We start from the raw sequence: 20558 nt of genomic DNA on the forward strand, positions 1-20558 counted from the left end.
GCCTGGAGGTTGGCCCAAAGCCCAAGCTCCTCCCTGTGGCTAGGAGGAGTAGTGGTTCCACGTTCCTGCCTGACAGGGCTTTCTCTTCAGGTCTGCCTGTCGCCAAAAGGGTCTCCAACTAGTTCCTGCTCAGAATCTGTTGGGAGTTCCCCTCGCGGTTCAGTGGAAACGAGTCCGACTAGGAACCATGAGGTTGCTGGTTCAATCCCTGGCCTCACTCAGCAGGTTAAGGATCCCGCGTTGCCTTGAGCTGTGGTGTAGGTGCAGACGCGGCTCAGATCTTGTGTTGCTGTGGCTGTGGTGTAGGCCAGCAGCTGCAGCTCCCCTTAGGCCCCTAGCCTGGGAATCTCCATATGCTGCAAGTATGGCCTAAAAAGGCCAAAAAAAAAAAAATACATATATATATATAAAACTGGATACCAGGCTGTTGGCCAGAAGGCAGGGGAGGCTACAGAACCAGATGCAGCCTGCAGCATCCTGAGCCACCCTACAGTGATGAGCTGAAGTCTGAGGGCAGAACACAGACGTGAAATGTTTGTAATTAGCAGTAAGAACCAATTTGTAATTAGTGGTGAGGCCCCAAAGGCAGAAGGGACCCAAGTGTGCTTCAAGGAGGGAGCAGATTTTTATGATCATTCCTTTGCTCATCCTCATGAAGCTCCCCAAGCAAGAATGTACTCTGCTACAAGTAATGCAGCCTGAGTTACAGGACCTCAAAGAGTGGTTTATTCATCCTCACCTGATAAAAAGTCTGAACATAGGCATCAATAGTGTCACAGGGCTTGGTTCATTAAGGACCTAGACTTCTTGCCTTCCTACACTATCTGTGGCACATTGTTCCCTCTTTACCACAAGGCGGCAGCCACAGCTCTGTGAAGTGAATGAGGCAGCAGCACTGTATCATGAAAGTAAAACCTTTCCCAGAAGTTCCACAGCACCGTTCCCTTTAAATTTTGTGGGCTAGAGCTGAGTCATAGGCTCTTCCCACTTCAAGGGAGGCTGGGAAATTGAGTATTTGGCAAAGACGATCAGGATTGTTATGGCTGCCTAGGAGCAATTACGGTTCATCTCATCTCCTGGGCGCTCTGGGTTCTGACGGCAAGGACAGAGTCATAAATCGGCAACTCCCAGTGTTTGCCCTGGTCTGGCCCAAGTGAGAGAACCCTCTCCAAGCAGCGGTGTCCCAAACAGTGTCCTCCACAGAGCTTAGGTATTGAGATGCCAAGCTTGCCCCTCCTTGCAAGGAAGTGTCCTTCCTACAATTGATTTTGTCTCCCCATCAAGATGGTTCCCTGGAGGAAGCACCATTTCTCAGGTTCCCTCAGGATGGGCGGACCAGCAGCCAAGGCACAGACAAGGTGTGACCACCCTGATCAGCAGTCTCCAGTGCGCCTAGGAACGGCTGTCTGGGGTCAAGTCCTCCTGGAAAGTCTCGAGTGTCTCTTCCTTGCCTAGCTGTCCATACCCACTCAGGAGGAAAGAAGGCCCCCGCCCCCGCCCCCGCCTTCTTGGGGAGGTGGAAGATCACCTGGGTTCATCTGTCAAAGCTCTGGCCTCCTTATTCAGCTCCTCACATCCATTTCCCCTAACAGGGTAATCTTCTATCCATCACTAACTCTCCTCCTGAGAGCACTTTGTAGATACATCTCTATTATAAATGCATGATTACCTCATTATACAGATGAGAAACTTGGCTTAGAGGATTTACGTGACTTCCCCAAAGCCATAAAACTCTCAGTAGCGATCTGAGATTCGAACCTGTGTTTAGGCTATTCGGTAACTTCCAGAGCGGTCCATCCACGGTGGTGTTTCCTCTCCTCAGGTCTTGGATTCCCCTTGTCTCTTCAGCAACGTCCTTCCGCAGAATCTCTGGGAGACGCTAGGGAACGTCCCTGGGAAACGCTGAAAGAGTTTTGAGCCTTGGCCGCACCCGTCGCTCACGTAGCGGCCGGAAGTAGCGGGCATTTGGCCGGAAGTGGAGCTGTGAGGCCCAGGTGTAGCCGAAGAAGTGGCCGCGGAGCCGCCGTCTGCGGGAGTGGGGTCTGGTGTTGCAGCGCCGGCGCTTGCCAGGCTCAGGTGAGTGGCGGCGGCCGGGGAGGAGGTCGTAGCGGCGCTCTCTGCCGACGTGGGCCTTGGCCAGCGCCTCTCGGCACCGGGCGTGCGCGGAGGCCGGGCGCGGTGCTTCCCGGCCCAGGCTGTCGCAGGCCCGGCTTTAGGGAGAACATCGGCGACCCGGAGTCCTGTGACCTTGCCCAAACGTCTTACCAGAACCTCGATTTTTTTTCCCGCTATGAGACGGAGGTAATGGCAGTACTCGCCCCCCTGGTCTGTTGTGAGAATGTAGTGAGATGCTCAGCGGCTCCTCTTACTATACTTCATATGCATGCGCATCACCTGGGGATCTGAAGATTTTGATTTTGTATGTAAATCTGAGATGAGGCCTGCGATTCTGCGTTTCTCACCAGCTTCCAGGTGAGGCTGAGGCCACTGCTCCGCAGCCCGCGCTTTGAGCAGCAAAGGCCCCGCGATATTCGCTTAGTACCTGCGACAGGTTGAGTCTTAAATAAATATCAATACAGTGTATGCACTTAAACCCATTTTTTAACAGTTTCTGATTGCACAAGCCTAAGGGTGGTATTTTTAGCCCTCTTCCTTTTTTTCTTTCTAGGGATAAGAAAAACAACTGTCTTTTCTCCTTCCATACAAATCATGACACAGCTCTTCTGTCCTGACTCATGGAGCTTGGGGCCCTCTTCATACCAGTTATGTTCATGGGCTTCCTCAGGTGATGCTTCACTGCCCACTCACTTGGACTGTGGAGCTGGAGCCCAGCGCTTTAGCACCAGCATGGCTAATGTTTTGTGTTTTAGTAATTTGCTGCTGGAATCTGAACTCATGTTTTCTGCACTTTGCTCACACTTTGTGAATGATAAGAACAGTCACTTTTCCAGAACGAGGTTCTGTGACTCCCTAATGTGAATGGCCTTGGGCAAGCCTGAGATGAAGCTGCTGCCTGGGAGACCAAAATGAAAATCAGAGACTCTGTGCTGCATAATATATCTGAGGCCTTTGGCAGTTATGCAGATTTAATTTATTTGTCAGTGTGGCTTTCTGCCCCATTCATTGGTTTATTTTTTCTGGTCCCCAACAAGGCTCTGCCATTCATCATGCATATAAGTCAGCTTTGATACCAAGGAATTCTGAATACTATGTGGCCTTGCAAATCTAGGAAAGCAGATACAACCAAATGTTTGGTTATGCTAACAGTGATAGATATTTGGACTGTTAATTTGGAATTTTTTTCACATGATTCTGGGTGCAGATACTTTACCTGTCTGGATTTTGTCAGTCTTCTCATAGTCCCATTTAGATGGGCTGAGAGGACATGAGTGTCTGCTCTCTACCGTTGTACCCAGAAATTTCTAAAAGTAGCGTTTTTTGTTTTATGGCTTCACCTGAAGCATATGGAAGTTCCCAGTCCAGGGACTGAATCCGACCTATGCCACAGCTGGGGCAATGAACCCACTGTGCCAGGCCAGGGATCAAACCCATACTCAGCAGCAGCCCAGGCAGCCGAAGTCAGATTCTTAACCTACTGTGCCACAGCGGAACTCCTACAGATAAGAGTTTTATGAAACCTTTTACGAGCAGTGGCTCTGGAGTTCCCTCTCTGGCGCACTGGGACACAGGTTCCATCCCAGGCCCAGCATAGTGGGTTAAAGTATCTGGTGTTACTGCAGCTATGGCGGAGGTTGCAGCCGTGGCTCAGATCTGATCCCTGGCCTGGGAATTCCATATGCCATGGGGGAGGGGCGGGGGTGGCAAAAAAAAAATAGCAGTGGTTCTAACAGGTTCATCTGTGGGGTCTTCTGAGACTATATCAACCCAGGTCCTTGCCATTCTGATAGAGGGATAGCAGAGTCTTAGAAGGAGTGGGCTATGTAAGCTTAAAAAACAAACAAAAAACCCCACAGATGATTGTAATGTACTCGTTTCTCTCCCCTAAGTGTGGAAACTGGAACGGAAATGGAGAGGATCAGCAGTTAGACTTGATTTTGGTTTGGCTTAGTTGTGTGGGGGGTACTTTCCTTGACCTAAACACCTTTGCACTAGTGCTTTACCTCCCTAGTTGCAGCCGACCCCTCTTTTGTAGGTTGTGCTTAACAGAAGCACAGAAGAGAAGAGTCTAGCCCAGTTAGCATCCTCATTAACAGATGAGGCCCCCCCAGTGTCAGTCTCTAATCCTTCACTGGGGGCTTTAAAGCTTTGTAGCCCCTGGTTACAAAGTTCCTTAACTTTGTAGGAAGTTAGTTTTTTTGCCTTTTTTTTTTTAATTATTGGGGCTGCTCAACACATTCTTTGCTAAGATAGAAATGGAGTTTGAAGCATCCATTTGTTTGTGGCAATTTTATTGGGATTTATCAGTGGGTTAAATTTTTTTTAGCAAAGGAATCAAACCAGAATTAAGGGATGATCTCCAGTAATTGTTAATTGAATATGCTGAGGGTGTCATATACTTTATCTCTAGTTAGTTTGGCTGCCTTCCTCCACCTGGTTCCCCTCTCCTACCTTCTGGACTGTAGTTTAAAATGAAGCTACTCAGCCTTGCTCAGACCTGTACCTGGAAGGTAGGAAGGTAAGATTCCTCACTCTTGTGAAATCACATCATTCAGGGTGGTTTGGGCAGTACCCTTCTAAATAGCCATGGTCCAGTGGTCTCTGAGGCTCCATTCTTGTTCTTTAGGACCCCTAAAGAGGGGATGGGAAGAAGGTATACTTGGGGCACTTAAAATAGGAAAACGGTTTTGTGAGAGGATAACACACCGCTTTGAACCTTTAGAAAAGGCATCAGGAGTTACTGATTTGGCCTCTCATAATGGTCTCTTTTCAGCTTTGTTATGGATTCTCTGGGAGTCCTTAAGTAAGGAGGTACCAACTCTCCTTACCCTCCTGTGTTTTTTCTCCATCTTGACAGCACATCCTCACCTCCCATCATTTGCCATGCATTTTCTCCCCACTCTTTTGCTTTACTGGTTCTCTGTCTTCCTTGAGTTTCTTCCCTTTCCTTCTCCATAGTACTCAATACCTAACTTCTTTTTTTGTTGTTTGCTTTAATTTTATGATCGCACCCACAGCATAGGGAAGTTCTCAGGCTAGGGATTGAATCTAAGTCACAGTTGTGACCCACACCACAACTGTGGCAAGGCTGGATTCCTTTAACCCTGTGCTGGACAGGGGATTGGAACCACACCTCCACAAGGACCCGAGTCACTGCAGTCAGTTTCTTAACCCAGTGGGCCACTGTGGGAGCTCCTTAAGACCTAACTTCTGAAGTGGTTATATCTCATATCTGTAAATGTAGGTATGGTGTCTGTACAGTTATCTTAAAAGTTGTGTGGTGAAAAAGGGAGTAGCTACCTTTTGCCATTTGCATTTTCTGAATGGCTCTAAGATTATTTATTTTATCATTGTTTCTCTTACTGGGCATCCATGAAGAAGTTCTACTGGCAGTAGGAAGTACTTGCACTAGAAATAACCTTTCAGCATTTTCCTTGAGAACTTAAATTGCATTTTTTATTCATGAATTGTCTTTTTTTTTTTTTTTTTTGGTCTTTTGTCTTTTTAGGGCCGCATGCTCAGCATATGGAGGTTCCCAGGCTAGGGGTCCAATCTAAGCTACAGCTGCCGGCCTACATCACAGCCACAGCAACAGCAATGCCAGATCTGAGTGGCATCTTCGACCTACACCACAGCTCACGGCAATGCCAGATCCTTAGTCCATTGATCAAGGCCGGGGATCAAACCCGAAACCTCCTGTTTCCTAGTTGGATTTGTTTCCTCTGTGCCGCAATGGGAACTCCACTAATTGTCTTCTTGAAGAATACTTAAATTTCCTGTTAGAACATGCATTTTGTAAGTTCATTTTTTCAAAGTTATACATGTACATGGTTCACATAATTAAATAATTTAACAGATCTTATGACACTCAATATTAGTTCCCTTTTTTTTTTTTTTTTTTTTGTCTTTTGTCCTTTTTTACGGCCGTACCCACGGCATATGGAGGTTCCCAGGCTAGGAGAGTCTAATTGGAGCTGTAGCTGCTGGCCTACGCCAGAGCCACAGCATCGCCAGATCTGAGCCGCATCTGTGACCCACACTGCAGCTCACGGCAATGCCAGATCCTTAATCCACTGAGCAAGGCCAGGGATCAAACCCGCAACCTTGTGGTTCCTAGTCGGATTCATTTCTGCTGCACCACGACCGGAACTCCTTTTGTTCCTTACTTTTCAACTATTTGTCTGTTTCTTTTGGTATTCATTGCTGTATTTTATTTTTGTTATTTAAAAAAATTCCGGGGGCGAGTTCTCATTGTGGCTCAGCAGGTTAAGAACCCAACATAGTGTTGGTGAGGATGCAGGTTCGATCCCGGTCCCTGCTCAGTGGGTTAAGGATCTGGTGTTGCCACAAGCTGTGTCTTCGACCTACACCATAGCTCACGGCAATGCCGGATCCTTAACCTACTGAGCGAGGCCAGGGATCAAACCTGCAACCTCATGGTTCCTAGTCGGATTTGTTAACCACTGAGCCACAACAGGAACTCCCAAGGTCTCAGTTCTAAGACCAGGAATTGAACCTGGGCTGCAACAGTGAAAGCACCAAGTCCTAACCACTAGACCACCAGGAACTCCTTTCATTGGTGTATTTCTTTTTTTCTGTTTTGCTACAGCTGAAGCATGTGGCAGTTCCTCAGCCAGGGATCAAACCCTTGTCTCAGCAGTGACCCGAGCTGCTGCATTGACAATACCAGATCGTTAATCTGCTGCACAACAGGGGAACTCCTAAATACTATATTTGTGTGACTATTTCTTGATTTTTTTTTTTTTTTTTTTGGCTTTTTAGGGCCTCACCTGGTGCATGTGGAGATTCCCAGGCTAGGGGTCAAATCAGAGCTATAGCACCAGCCTACACCAGAGCCACAGCAACACCAGATCTGAGCCACGTCTGTGACCTGTACCACAGCCTACGGCAATGCTAGATCCTTAACCCACTGAGGGAGGCCAGGGATCAAGCCTGCATGCCCAGGGATACTAGTCAGATTTGTTTCCACTGAGTCACGATGGGAACTCCTATGTTGCTATTGTTTTCTAGGATATATCTGTGTCTGTAAACTCTTTGACTTCTTTCTTGTGGACTTCAATGCTCCAGGTCTCTTATATCAGTGCCTGATCCCCCTTCTCCATTCCCCTCCCCTCATCCTCCCAATATAGTTTGCTCATGATTTTTGGTTAGGCAGGTATTCAAGGTTTATACTAGTAAGATTATGTAAGCTGAGCAGGGAGTACAATATGATAACATTTTCTGTCTTGACAAATTTTTTGTTTTCCCTGGAGTTAATACTTTTTTAAAAATTTATATTATTTTATTTTATCTTTGCTTTTTAGGGCCACACTTATGGCATATGGAAGTTCCTAGGCTTGGGGTCAAATTGGAGCTACAGCTGCCAGCCAATGCCACAGCCACAGCAACACAGGATCCGAGCTGCACCTGCGACCTACACCACAGCTCTCAGCAACGCCAGATCCTTAACCCACTGAGCAAGTCCAAGGATCGAACTTGGATCCTCATGGATACTAATTGGATTCATTTCCGCTGCTCCACAATGGGAACTCCCCTTGAAGTTAATACTTTTTGTTACTGATGTTATTGGTTTGGTTATCCATCTGTCTATTAATTGGTCATCCTCAGATTACCCATCACAATTGTAAATCTTCTCTCCTAGGTAATACCCATCCCCTTCACCATAAACCAGTTGCTTTTTATGTCTGCTCATTGCAGTCATCCTGGGATCTCCCATTATTGTTATCCTGGGATTTCCCTTTAGTTCTTTTCTGTGTTGAACTCTAAATTCTGGATCACATATCTTTCCTGCCAGCCTTGATGTCTTCAGTTGTAATAGTTCTCTCTCTTTTCTTTTCTTTTTTTTTTTTTTTTTTTTTTTTTTGCCTTTTTGTCTTTTTAGGGCCACACCTATGGCTGTGGAGGTTCCTAGGCTAGGGGTCTAATTGGAGCTGCAGCTGCTGGCCTACGCCACAGCCACAGCAATGCAGCATTCAAGCTGTGTCTTCGACCTACACATTGCTCATGGCAATGCTGGATCCTTAACCCACTGAGCGAGGCCAGGGCTTGAGCCCGAAACCTCATGGTTCTTAGTCGGATTCATTTCCGCTGTGCCACAATGGGAACCCCTGTGATAGTTTTCTTTTCCTTAATACTGGGGTATCTCTTGTAAACTCAGTTCCTTCATGTAGATTTTGGTCTTTGAGGTCTTCTCTTCATTCTTTTTCTAAGTAGTATATACTCAGCATAGTGATAGCTAGGATCCTAGAGTATTCGAGGTATGAGGACCTTTTGAGCTCTCCTAGTTCTAACCCTCCAACTTCCTGACACCTGGAAACCCTATAGATGATTTGGAGTCCTCCCCACTCCCCTTCCTGGAACCTGACTCCCCTTCTTGTCTCTACACTAGCAGCGTGGGTTTCAGAACCAGATAATCTTTGACGTCAAACCCCATTCTGTGCCTTGGTTGTGTAATCTTCATCGAAGTCTCTTTTTCCTCATCAACAACATCAAGATAATAAAATCTACCTTACAAAAAGTTGTAAGGATTTGAATTGATGCAGATTAAACAGGTCATTCAAAAGAGTTCCTGTTGTGGCTCAGTAGGTTATGAACCCGAATAGCATCCATGAGGATGAGGGTTCAATCCCTGGGTTAAGAATGTGGCGTTGCTGTGACCTGTGTTGAAGGTTACAGACACAGCTTGGGTCCCATGTTGCTGTGGCATAGGATGGCAGCTGCAGCTCCAATTAGACCCGTAGCCTGGGAATTTCCGTGTGCCACAAGTGTGGCCCTAAAAGGCCAAAAAAATGAAAAATCCTGCTCATTCAAGGCTTAGCATGGAGGAGACTCTAAGACAATTTTGGCTGTAATTATTTCCATCTTAGGACTTAGTCTGTGTTTTTGCAAATCAGAAAGTGTCACATTAACTCAAACTTCTAGATCTATACCATTGATGTTCCGGGAAATGGTTCTTTTGTTCAAGACCATATTCAGTAATCTCATTAAGTACCCTTAGGTAGCATCAATCGAAGTAATTTATTTAATGTGCTTTTCAAGTTATATTATTTATAAAGGCGTTTGTTAAAATAATCCACGCACTCTCTGTTTAACAATTTTAACCCCAATTAAAAAGAGAAAAAAGTTAATTTCTGAAAGATATGAAGAAAGCCTCCCAAAAAGAAGCCGAATAGTCACTTTCCTTTTATATTAGTGTATTTTAAATGATGGCACTTGTATTCTGTTTGTTCCACTGAATATTTGTATGTACTTTTCCATGTGTTGTTACTTGACACACATTTATTCTGTAAACACCTTCCTCCTTCTGGATGAACATTTGGGTTTTCAGTTTTTTTGCTATAGTAGGAAAAAAAATTATGTCTTTTTTTAAAAGTTATTTCTTCCGATCTTGTTCCTAAGATGAGATGAAGCACTTTGAACAATTGCTTTACTTGCACATTGTGTTGAACTAACTTTAGATTCCAGCTCCAAAGCAAGTATTCTTTTTAAGTTTTATGGAAGTGTAATTGATTTACAGTCTTGTATTAATTTCTGCTGTGCAGCAAAATGATTCAGTTATATATGTATTCTTTTCTGTTATTTATCACAGGATATTGATTATAGTTCCCTGTGCTATCCAGTAGGACCTTATTTTTAGCCATCCTACATATAATAGTTTGTATCTGCTTATCCCAAACTCCCAATTCCCCACCACCTCCATCCCCCTCCTCCTTGGCAGCCACAGTCTGCCAAAGCAGATATTCTTTTTTTTTTTTTTTTTTTTTTTTAAAGGGCCTCACTCTTGGCATATGGAAGTTCCCAGGCTAGGGGTCAAATTGGAGCTGCAGCTGCGAGCTTGCACCACAGCCACAGCAACGTGGGATCTGAGCAATGTCTGCAACCTACACCACAGCTCATGACAATGCCTGATCCTTAACCCACTGAGCAGGGCCAGGGATTGAACCCATGTCATCATGGATACTAGTCGGGTTCATTACTGCTGAGCCACGACAGAAACTCCAGGCTTTGGCGTTTCTTAAGTTGGGGGGAAGACGTAAGCACTGAGGGAAAGCAAGGGTACACCAGAGTCATTTTCATAGCTTCTCATGGTTTCTACTATGGGAGAAAAATGGGACTTGTGCTGTTCACAGGCAGGATAATCAGTGCCTGACTCACTGGAAGCATTGCTCATCTGCCTTCTTCAAAGGAAAGCCGTGCTGTTTCCCTTGTTTGTCAGCAGGGCAATTGCATGAATTGGTGCTCTCTGAGCCCAGCATTTTTGTTTTTGTCTTTCTGTCTTTTTTAGGGCTACACATGCAGCATATGGAGGTTTTCAGACTAGGGGTCCAGTCGGAGCTGTAGCTGCCAGCCTATGCCAGGGCCATAGCAACTCGGGATCCGAGCTGTGTCTCCAACCTCACACCACAGCTCACAGCAACACTGGATCCTTAACCCACTGAGTGAGGCCTGGGATTGAACCTGCGTCCTCATGGATGCCAGTCAGGTTCGTTAACCGCTGAGCCACGATGGGAACTCCTGAGCCCAGCTTTGAGATGCTCTCTGCTTCCTACTCATGAACTGACAATGAGCAGAACCTAGGCCTTCTGCCCTCTCCCCCACGAAAGTGAGTGAGTTTACTTCCCAAGTGCATGACTACTCTGCTATGGTGATTCAGACTCACAGGCCTGGAGAGGAGAAAATGCATCTTCTAAAAGATATAGGAGCAGCATTAGAACAACAGAATTGGTAATCAGAAGTTTTGTACTTGAAGGGGGAGGGTTAGTGTCGGTATAATTAATTAATCTTTACACCAAATCACACTTTTTACTTTTGTTGTTACTATGGCAGCTTTTGCTAACTTTCTTATTCTCCACTTGTGCTCTTTATGTGTTGGTATCAAAAAGATACTCACTTTTGTTCCCAGCTTTGTTTATGGAAATTTGCTTTCTTCCTTCCTATTGGATGTGAGTAAAATGGCTGTCTCTTCTAACCGTAAAGAAAATTTTTCCAGAGGACAGAGGAAGTTCAGTCTGAGGAGCAGTCCAGAGAACTGCCCAATAGTTGTACTCTGGGTTTTTTTGGGGCTTTTCCTCTGCCTTTATGCAAAGGTTGCGGGGTTTATCCTTGATGTATGTTGTCTCATGATTTGGGCATTGAACTTACTTGAGTGGACAGTGGTGTCATTTTAATCCATTTCTTATAGTTTGTAAATTTTGGTATTGTGATGGGTGGAAGCCACTTATTCTTCATCTACCCTTTTTTCAGTATCTGGCACCAATTCTGGCCCAGTCATTTGTGACCCATGGCTCTTGTGATATGCCGAAGATTTCCAGGCAGTTTCTGTGGAACGCCTTCCTGTCCAGCTCTAATCAAGAACCATATAAACAAGAAATTGCTTGATCAGACCTGTGAGGACTGTGTTCTGACTGCCAAAATGATCGGTACTGACACCAGAATGGCAGCCACTCTGAAGCTGTTAAAGCCTTTACGATATCGAGCATTTTGCAGTCCTTTTGCCTGCAGTGCAACCCAGAGTGTGGTAAGTTGGAATGTGGGCAGCTGCACATGGCACAAGAGACAGGACTCTCCAGAAAACAGTCTCTGCCACCCTCTCAGAAAAGTTAACATGTGTAGTACCTCTGCTTCTTGGAGGAGTCTCACTACCAGCAGGACCCTCCCCGGGTTGGAGTTCAGCAGGGCTTCTGCCTCTAAGGCCAGCACCTTGAAGCTGGGCTCACCCAGGGCCGGGAGAGTTGGTGAAGAGGATATAGAAACTTTTGATTCTTTTGAAGACCCTCGAATATTCCTACAGCTACGACCAGAATACCAGCTTCACAGCTATAACAGATCTGAGACTTGTCAGCCCTTGTCTGTTTCAGAAGGTGAACTAATTTTAAGCAAAGTCACAATTTATCAAGATAATCTCCAGCCTCAAATTATTGTTGATTATTTCTGTAAGCTGAGCTCTTTGCCTGCAGAGCAGCATCCTGTTTTGCTGTCCAGTGCCAGCTTTGCTGTGCTCTGCCAACTGAGCGTGAAAAACGTACAGCTCTTTGATGTCCCAGATCTGATCAGTATTTTGAAAGCATTTGTCACTTTAGGAATCCCTCATTCCCATTCAATGCTCGACGTATTTGAAACCAGATTTTGCCATAAGGTGTGGGAGATGAGTCTGGATCAACTTCTCTTGGTAGCTGACCTCTGGCGGAACTTGGGCCGCAGAGTACCTCGGTTTTTTAAAATCTTTTTTAGTTATCTTAATTTGCACTGGAAAGATCTGTCCTTGACCCAGTTGATTCACTTAATTTATATTATAGGTGAAAGTCGTCAGGCACCCCAGGAGCTGATGCAAAAACTGGAATCATTGATCCTCAAGTACATAGATTTGATCAATTTAGAGGAAGTTGGTACAATCTGTTTGGGATTTTTTAAATCAAGTAGTAGTCTCTCTGAATTTGTCATGCGGAAAATTGGAGATATAGCTTGTGCTGACATGCAGCATCTGAGTAGTTATGCCTTAGTAAATATTCTTAAAATGTTCCGTTTTACTCACGTGGATCATGTAAATTTCATGAAGCAGTTTGGACAGATTGCTCCTCAGCGAATTCCTTCCCTGGGAGTTCAGGGTGTCATGCACCTGACACTGGCCTGCTCGGCCTTACGCATCCTGGATGAAGGGGTGATGAACGCTGTGGCTGCTTCTTTGCCTCCTAGGGTAGCACACTGTCGAAGTAAAGATGTTGCCAAGATTCTGTGGTCATTTGGAACTCTGAATTATAAGCCACCCAATACAGAAGAGTTTTATTCCAGCCTGATAGATGAGATTCCCAGAAAGATGCCTGAGTTCAACCGATACCCAGAACACCTGCTCACTTGCCTGCTGGGCCTGGCATTTTCTGAGTACTTTCCAACAGAGCTCATAGATTTCGCTTTGAGTCCAGGGTTTGTCAGGTTAGCTCAGGAGAGAAGTAAGTTCGAAGTCACTAAGGAGCTGTATACTCTTGATGGTACAGTTGGCATTGAGTGTCCAGATTATAGAGGCAATCGCCTTAGTTCTGATCTTCAGCAAGAGGGGTCAGAAATGCTGTGGAATTTAGCAAAGAAGGATATGAGCGCAAAGCCCGAATTCCTAGAAGCTCTCTTTTTACTTCAGACCATGCTGGGTGGGCCCCAGTACATCAAACACCATATGATTTTGCCTCATACTCGATCCTCCGATTTAGAGGTTCAGCTTGATGTTAACATGAAGCCATTACCGTTTAACAGAGAAGCCACACCGATTGAAGATGTAGCCCAATTAAGGCTTAAGCATGTGGGAATCAGCCTTACAGATGATTTGATGAGTCAGCTACTACAAGGGAGAGCAAGAGGACACTCCCAGAGGGAAACAGAGTCAGACACTGGGCAGCAGCCCATGAAATTAGAGGCGGCGTCCATTCCTGTTGGGGGCTCCTTTTGCAATATGGCTGACAGATTGGGGGCCATGGAGATGGCTGGCCCGTGTCCTCCAGCTTCCGTGCAGGCGCCAAAACTGAAGCTGGCTATTCAGTTGACAAACAAGAACCAGTATTGCTATGGTTCCAGGCATCTGCTTGGACTGCACAACATGAAGAGGCGGCAGCTGAATCAGCTTGGGTACCGTGTGGTGGAGTTATCCCACTGGGACTGGCTCCCGCTACTGAGACGAACTCGCTTAGAAAAGCTGGCATTCCTCCATGAGAAAGTGTTCACCTCTGCTCTCTGAAGGGCCTTCAGAGTCATTTCAACTCACAGATGCTGGTGATGTGCACTGTGCCAGGTGTTGCGAAAGTTATAAAAGCCAGAATGTAGGTTTGGTAATAAAATCATCCGTTGAGGAGACTTGGTTGTGCTCTTGTCTGTGGCAGATGGAAGCCATGGCAAATGTTACTGTGATTGATTGTAACCCGGTGCAGTTGTATACGTTGCTAATTTCTGCAGGTGAATAATAAACATCTTAAAATTTCTCATAGTCAAGTAATTTCTATCTCATTTTTCTTTTTGCTTACCAGCCTTATCTCATGGTTATTTTGAATTTTGGGGAGAAAAGTATAGTCAGGCATTGTCTAAAGCCCGTTTTAAAAAAGTGATTTTCTTATACATTGTCTTAAGAACCTTCTTGCAGCTTCACTTAAAATTTTTCACAATATTTCCCCCATGTATGTTTTCATCACATTCTCTAAAGTATTTCTCATTTTCCTTTAGATTCAGTTGGTGGTCTTTGGTTGCTGGTTCTTCCTGTTTTAAAGAGCCATTTTAGAATTAGCTTGTGTCCTCTTAGCCCCCTCTTACTTGCATTTCTGCTTTTCTTGCATAACCTCCCTCCCCCCCAAGGTTATTTTCTCCCTAAAATTGGACCTAGAAGAGTAGAATTGTGAGTATCTCTTGGGCCAGTGGTTCCCAAGTCTGACTAGGCAGATGTTTTTCAGGGCGATTAACTCAGACAAGAAGGAAATGTGTTACTCCTATAATAGGAAGTCAAGGGCTTTAAGTTTGATTATATTAGAGCCACAAGCATAAGAAGATTTTGTATGTGTGTATGTGTGTATATATATATAAAGCACAAAACAGATAACTTTTCAAAACACTTGGGATCTTTGAGAATTTGTTTTAAAATATACTCCTCCCACCGTTATTTAGGTTTTCTCTCAAAAGTCACTTCCCCATCTGTCCTTGGTACTCCATTGGCCTCTGATCATGCTCTCATCTCCAGCTTCATTTTCTTCACTGCATTCAGCAGTAGTAGAAATTATTCTCTATTTATTTATTGGTTTCCCAATAAATAAAAGTAGTCCCTTGAGTTAACTTTGTCTAGAATTTATTGGAGTTCCCGTTGTGGCTTAGAGGGTTACGAATCCAACTATTATCCATGAGGATGCGGGTTCAATCCCTGGCCTCGCTCAGTGGGTTAAAGGATCCAGTGTTGCTGTGGCTGTGGTGTAGGCTGGCAGCTCCAGCTCCAGTTCCACCCCCTAGCCTGGCAACTTCCATATGCTGCAGGTGCAGCCATAAAAAGCAAAAAAAAAAAAAAAAAAAAAAAAAAAGTATCTCCAGTGCCTAGAATGGGTCCTGGAACACAAGGTTTAGTGAGTGTATTCAGGGAATTTAGAGCAATTGGGCTTTGCTGCAGAGCTGGGGGTGGAAGGAAGGGAGAGGGTGGGGCTAGAAAGAGTATCTGGGTCACAGATGTGTTACAGCCTTGCCAAAGAGCCTAAGTTTACAGGGCTAGAGTGTCTCTAGAGGGTTCTAAGTCAGGGAGTAATTGAGCAGATTCAGCTGTTAGAAATGTTAGGTAAAGAGCAGGATGGAACTAGATTGAGGGGTGGGGGTGTGTGAGATAAATCAGGGAGAATATTTCACAAATGTATGCAAGAGCTCAAGGGAGAGACAGTGAGGGCCAAAATTATGGGAATGGAAAGTTGAAATTTCAGAGTTCCTTGTATGGGGAGAAAGACAAGACTTGCTCATTGATTGGATTGGGGAATGATGATTTTGTGCCTAGATTGATATGGAATCAGCAACTAAAACAGACTAAAGCAGGAAACATGTTTGGGTAGAGAGTTAAGGCTGAGTCTGCCTTGGTCATGCCGAGATAGTCCTATGGGCAGAAAGGTCCAGGCTGAGGTCTCAAGTGGGCATGAGGTCCAGTGGCAGAACCGTGAGTGAAATTGCCTCGGATAGGTGAAAAGTAGGTTATCGCAGATAGAGGGAAGAAGATGACCAAGAGTAGAATGCTAGAATTTATAGGAGGGCAAAGCAAAGGGCTCCAGTGATAAAGACAGAAGAAGAACTGTCAAACTTAGGAAAAAAATAGAGCTGTGGAAGTAAGTCTGGGTTCCCCAAGACTGCTCTCACTAGAAGGATTCACAGTTACACATTGTTATAGTGAAAGGATACAGGTTAAAATCAGAAAAAGAGGGAGTTCCTTTTTTTTTTTTTTTTTTTAACTTCTTAAGGCTGCACCTGCATCATATGGAGGTTCCCAGGCTAGGGGTCGAATCGGTCTCTGCCACAGCCACAGCAATGATGGATCCATGTCTGCGACCTATACCACAGCTCATGGCAACGCCGGATCCTTGACCCACTGCTCAGTGGGTCGAGGCCAGGGATAGAACCTGCCTCCTCATGGATGCTAGTTGGGTTCGTTACCGCTGAGCCATGATGGGAACTCCTGGGGGCAGAAGATACTGAATGTTGTTTACCTGTTGAGGAAAGGATCCAATAGAGATAAGTTGAAGAGATTGAGGGTTCATTAACCACTGAGCCACGATGGGAATTTCTGTGCTGTGTTTTGTTATACATAGTTTCTTAAGAGTAAAACTGTGGCATTCCCGTTGTGGTGCAGCAGCAAAGAATCAACTAGGAACCATAAGGCTGAGGGTTTGATCCCTGGCCTTGCTCAGTGGGTTAAGGATCTGGTGTTGCCATGAGCTGTGATGTAGGTCGCAGACGCAGCTGAGAGTGGCTGTGGCTGTGGTGTAGGCCAGCAGCTGTAGCTCCAATTCAACCCCTAGCCTGGGAACCTCCATATGCCTTGAGTGCAGCCCCCACCCCCACCAAAAAAAGAGTAGAAACTGTGTTCACTTGTGCCTAGCAGAATGCCTTGCACTTGAAGGGTGAATTGGCTCCAAGTGTATAGCATTGCCAGCTTCTTTTGGGCCTACATCTGTGTTCTGGTCTTCTTGTGGCCCTCTCTGGTGGGTGACTGTGATACAGGCTGGGACAGCTGTCTTTCATTTTAACCAGCTGCAAGAACAATGCACCCAAGTCAGATTTTTTACTTGGATGGACAGGTAACTTAATTTAGAAATTATAAGAAGTATTGTACTTCTTTAAAAGCTGAAGTGCCCAATTTGTAAAATTGCTCAGTGCATTGGTATTCCACCCACTCTCTGAGGTTAAATGCTTTTCTCTTATTTGACAGGTAATCTTTTTTTTCTCTGTAACCTATTTGAGCCTAGTCTTTAAAATACGTGTATCTGCCAGAATTACTTTCCATTATACTTTGATGAGACTCAAAAATAAGCTTGTATAACTCAGCTGTGGCAGCTTCTTTGCAAGCCAAGGGAACATGGATGTACAGATGTTCAGAAAGTGTCATGGTCACCTTATTCTCTTCTAAATTATTCCTCCACACTTCCCCACCCCTAGGTTCTGAGTCTTCAGCAGCAAAAAGCTTTGCTTGGCTGCTTTAAACTCCAGGAAAGCACAGACAGAAACCTTCCAGATAGGATGGCCAGTTTGTCCTACTTTGCTTGGGACTTTTTTGGTTTGAGCACTGCAAGTTCCATGTTCTGAAAAACTCAGTTTTGGGTAAACCATATGGATGGTCACCCTACCCTACCTTCTTCTCAGTTCTTTCCTTACCCTTTCCCTTCCTGGCCTGAATACAGGGAGCCAGAGGAGAAAGGTCTGTCTCCATCTGGACATCCAGCCCCTACAGAGGGGCGATCAGCTGCAAGAAATACTCTGAGCATGTTCCTCTTTATTTCACACTGAAGCCTCAGGAACCCAGTCCCATTGTTTATCTACTTAGAACTTAAACATACAAAAGGAAAAAAACAATTTATCCTACCACTCCAATATGTTATATATTTTAAATTTCTACACTCCCAATCTATATGTACATATTCCTAGATACAGATTTTTAACAAATGTATGATCTAATGCTTCTATTATTTTGAGTTCTTTTTTTTTATTTTTTATATACTTTACATTTTCCTGCATAGTCATATCTATCACTTAAGTGACAGGTACATCAAGAATAAACATGTTGGAGTTCCCATTATGGCTCAATGGAAATGAACCACTAGGATCCATGAGGATAAGGGTTTGATCCCTGGCCTCACTCAGTGGGCTGGGGATCCGGTGTTGCTGTGAGCTGTGGTGTAGGTCACAGACATGGCACGGCTCAGATCTGGTGTTGGCTGTGGCTGTGACTGGCAGCTATAGCTCCAGTTTGACCCCTAGCCTGGGAACTCCACCTGTGGCCCTAAAAAAAGCCAAATAAAATAAAATGCATATGTTGCTCAAGTTTGTTTCTTACAGTGTGGGTGTTGGGATTAACTGGAATCTTCAGTTGAGGAACTTTAAGACTTCTGTGGTAGGGAGTTCCCATCATGGCTCAGTGGTTAATGAACCTGACTAGGTAGGATCCATGAGGACTCGGGTTTGATCCCTGGCCTTGCTCAGTGGGTTAAGGATCTGGAGTTGCCGTGAGCTGTGGTGTAGGTCACAGATGAGGCTCGGATCCCACATTGCTGTGTCTCTGGCGTAGACCGGCAGCTCTAGCTCTAATTTGACCCCTAGCCTAGAAACTTCCATATGCCGCATGTGTAGCCGTAAAAACACAAAAGAAAAAAAAAAAAAGACTTCTGTGGTAATAGAGTACTTGGATTTATAAAATAAGAGGGAGTTCCCTGGTGGTCTAGTAGTTAGGATTCGGTGCTTTCACCATTGTGGCCCGGGTTCAGTTCTTGGTCTGGTGACTGAGATCCCACATCAAGCTGCTGCACACCATGGCCAAAAAAATAAAAATAAAAAATAAATAAAAGGATGGTACAAGGGATCCTTGTGATGGGACTGTTCCGTATCTTGACTTTGGTACACAAAAAGTGATTATGTAAATCTATATACATAGAATAAAATTGCATAGAACCTAATACACAAGCGCACACAAATGAGCGCATGTAAAATGTGAAATCTGAGTAAGATGAGTGGATGTATCATTGTCAGTTTCCTGGTTGTAATGTTGAACTATAACTATGAAAGGTGTTACCATTGAAGGAAGCTGGTTAAAGGTTATGTGAGATCTCTGTATTGTTTCTTACCATGCACATGAATTAATGAATTAGTTGAATAACTTATGCCACACCTGTGGCGTGGAGAAATTCCTAGGCCAGGGATTAAGCCCGCATCACAGTTGTGACCTGTGGCATGGCTGACCAGATCCTTAACCCACTGCGCCACAAGGGCACTTCCCACATGAATCTATTGTGACCTTAAAATTAAAAGTTTAATTGAAATTTTTAAAAATAAAAGATTTCTTAGGAGATAGCTTTGAAATCCTTGTGAAATACTCAGCAATATGTTACACATAGTTCATTTTCCTCTTTCATCCTCTTAAAGAATCTTTCCCTTAAAAAAAAAATAAAGAAAATGTCAAGGGAAAAACTGAGACTGCTAGTTTATTTTTAAGTAGTTTGTACTTTGGTATTCCTTTTTGATGTCTTCAGAAAGCTATTTGCAAAGATAACCCCTCATGCAGTGCAAAAAAAGGTAGTACAAACACGTCAGCCAGAGGACAGGGAAACCCTTTGATGGGTGAATTGCCTCTAAGTGGTTCAGAATTGCTGTTGTCATCTAGAAGGTTAATGGCAGACTTTTCATTAGTGTCATTTCTCTCCCTAGTTATAAGCCTTCCATGACTTCCCTCTGACCGGTAGCTTTCTTTTTTCTTTTTTTTTCTTTTTTGTCTTTTTGCTATTTCTTGGGTTGTTCCCTCGGCATATGGAGGTTCCCAGGCTAGGGGTCCAATCGGAGCTGTAGCCACTGGCCTACACCAGAGCCACAGCAACTCGGGATCCGAGCCGTGTCTGCGACCTATGCCACAGGTTACGGCAACGCAACGCCGGATCGTTAACCCACTGAGCAAGGGCAGGGACCGAACCCGCGACCTCACGGTTCCTAGTCGGATTCATTAACCACTACGCCACAACGGGAACTCCTTACCAGTATCTTTCAAGTTCTTTTTTACCACAACTGTTAGTAAGAAATACCGTTTTCATCAAAACTCCAAATAAATGAAAGGTAGGTAGATAGATAGGGATATAGTTTCATACATACATATTTTTGAAACTAAAGTTTCATAAAACGCTGCTTACCCTCAGGTATGGTGCACTGACATTTTCTTTCTATTCTACTTAATTTTTTTTGCTGGGGTGGTGGAGGGCATACCTGCAACATTGGAGGTTGCCAGACTAGGGACTGAACCCAAGCCACAACAGTGACCTGAACCACAGCAGTGACAATGCTGGGTCCTTAACTACTAGGCCACCAGAGAACTCCTCTACTTTTAAAAACTCTGGTTATGGCTCAGTAATAGAAGTTCTTGATTCTTGATCTGCAATTTGTAAAAATACTGCCTCAGCTCTCCAGGTAAAGGAGTCATGACATTCTGGGCCTCTCCATCACCTCCTTCTGCCTTTCCAGCCCTGCCTCCTCTAGCTAAGTGGCATATTCAGTATTTTTTGGATTTGCCTCACACGGTTCCATTTCTGTGCCTTGACTCTTACTGGTCCCTCTCTCTAGTGCCCTTTCCATTTTGTTCTTGTTCTTGCCTCTGGGCTCCTATGGTCAAGCACATACTGTCCAATTTGCCAATAGTGTGTAGTATCTGTCCTTCAGAGTTGCCTGTGAGGTCA

The 20558-nt window shown here is 44.7% G+C and overlaps 2 protein-coding genes across 6 annotated transcripts in view; both read left to right on the plus strand.

The window, feature by feature from the left end:
- UBOX5 (U-box domain containing 5) overlaps positions 1942-20558 on the plus strand; it is a 40923-nt gene continuing 22306 nt past the window's right edge. Inside the window, exon 1 of one of the 2 annotated variants that reach the window (XM_001925847.5) lies at positions 1942-2076. The gene's annotated coding sequence lies outside the window, so the exon portion shown is untranslated. The remainder of the gene's footprint in view (positions 2077-20558) is intronic. The other variant, XM_005672784.3, reaches the window with a different exon arrangement.
- FASTKD5 (FAST kinase domains 5) lies at positions 1955-14116 on the plus strand. 4 transcript variants are annotated; one of them, XM_021078355.1, is made up of 3 exons: positions 1983-2076; positions 4529-4636; positions 11383-14116. In XM_021078355.1, exon 3 carries the CDS (start codon positions 11420-11422, stop codon positions 13859-13861), a length of 2442 nt encoding a protein of 813 aa, XP_020934014.1. In that variant the 5' UTR covers positions 1983-2076; positions 4529-4636; positions 11383-11419; the 3' UTR covers positions 13862-14116. The 4 variants fall into 4 exon arrangements, with proteins under 4 accessions (XP_020934011.1, XP_020934014.1, XP_020934012.1 ...); XM_021078353.1 differs by lacking the exon at positions 4529-4636 and adding an exon at positions 2669-2785 and having other exon boundaries at positions 1986-2076; XM_021078352.1 differs by lacking the exon at positions 4529-4636 and having other exon boundaries at positions 1955-2076.

The sequence above is a fragment of the Sus scrofa genome, chromosome 17 (assembly GCF_000003025.6).
Source record: "Sus scrofa isolate TJ Tabasco breed Duroc chromosome 17, Sscrofa11.1, whole genome shotgun sequence".
Classification (NCBI taxonomy): domain Eukaryota; kingdom Metazoa; phylum Chordata; class Mammalia; order Artiodactyla; family Suidae; genus Sus; species Sus scrofa.

Excerpts from the sequence above, each read along its gene's own strand:
- FASTKD5 (XM_021078352.1), top strand. The coding sequence starts at position 11,420 with ATGGCTCTTGTGATATGCCGAAGATTTCCAGGCAGTTTCTGTGGAACG.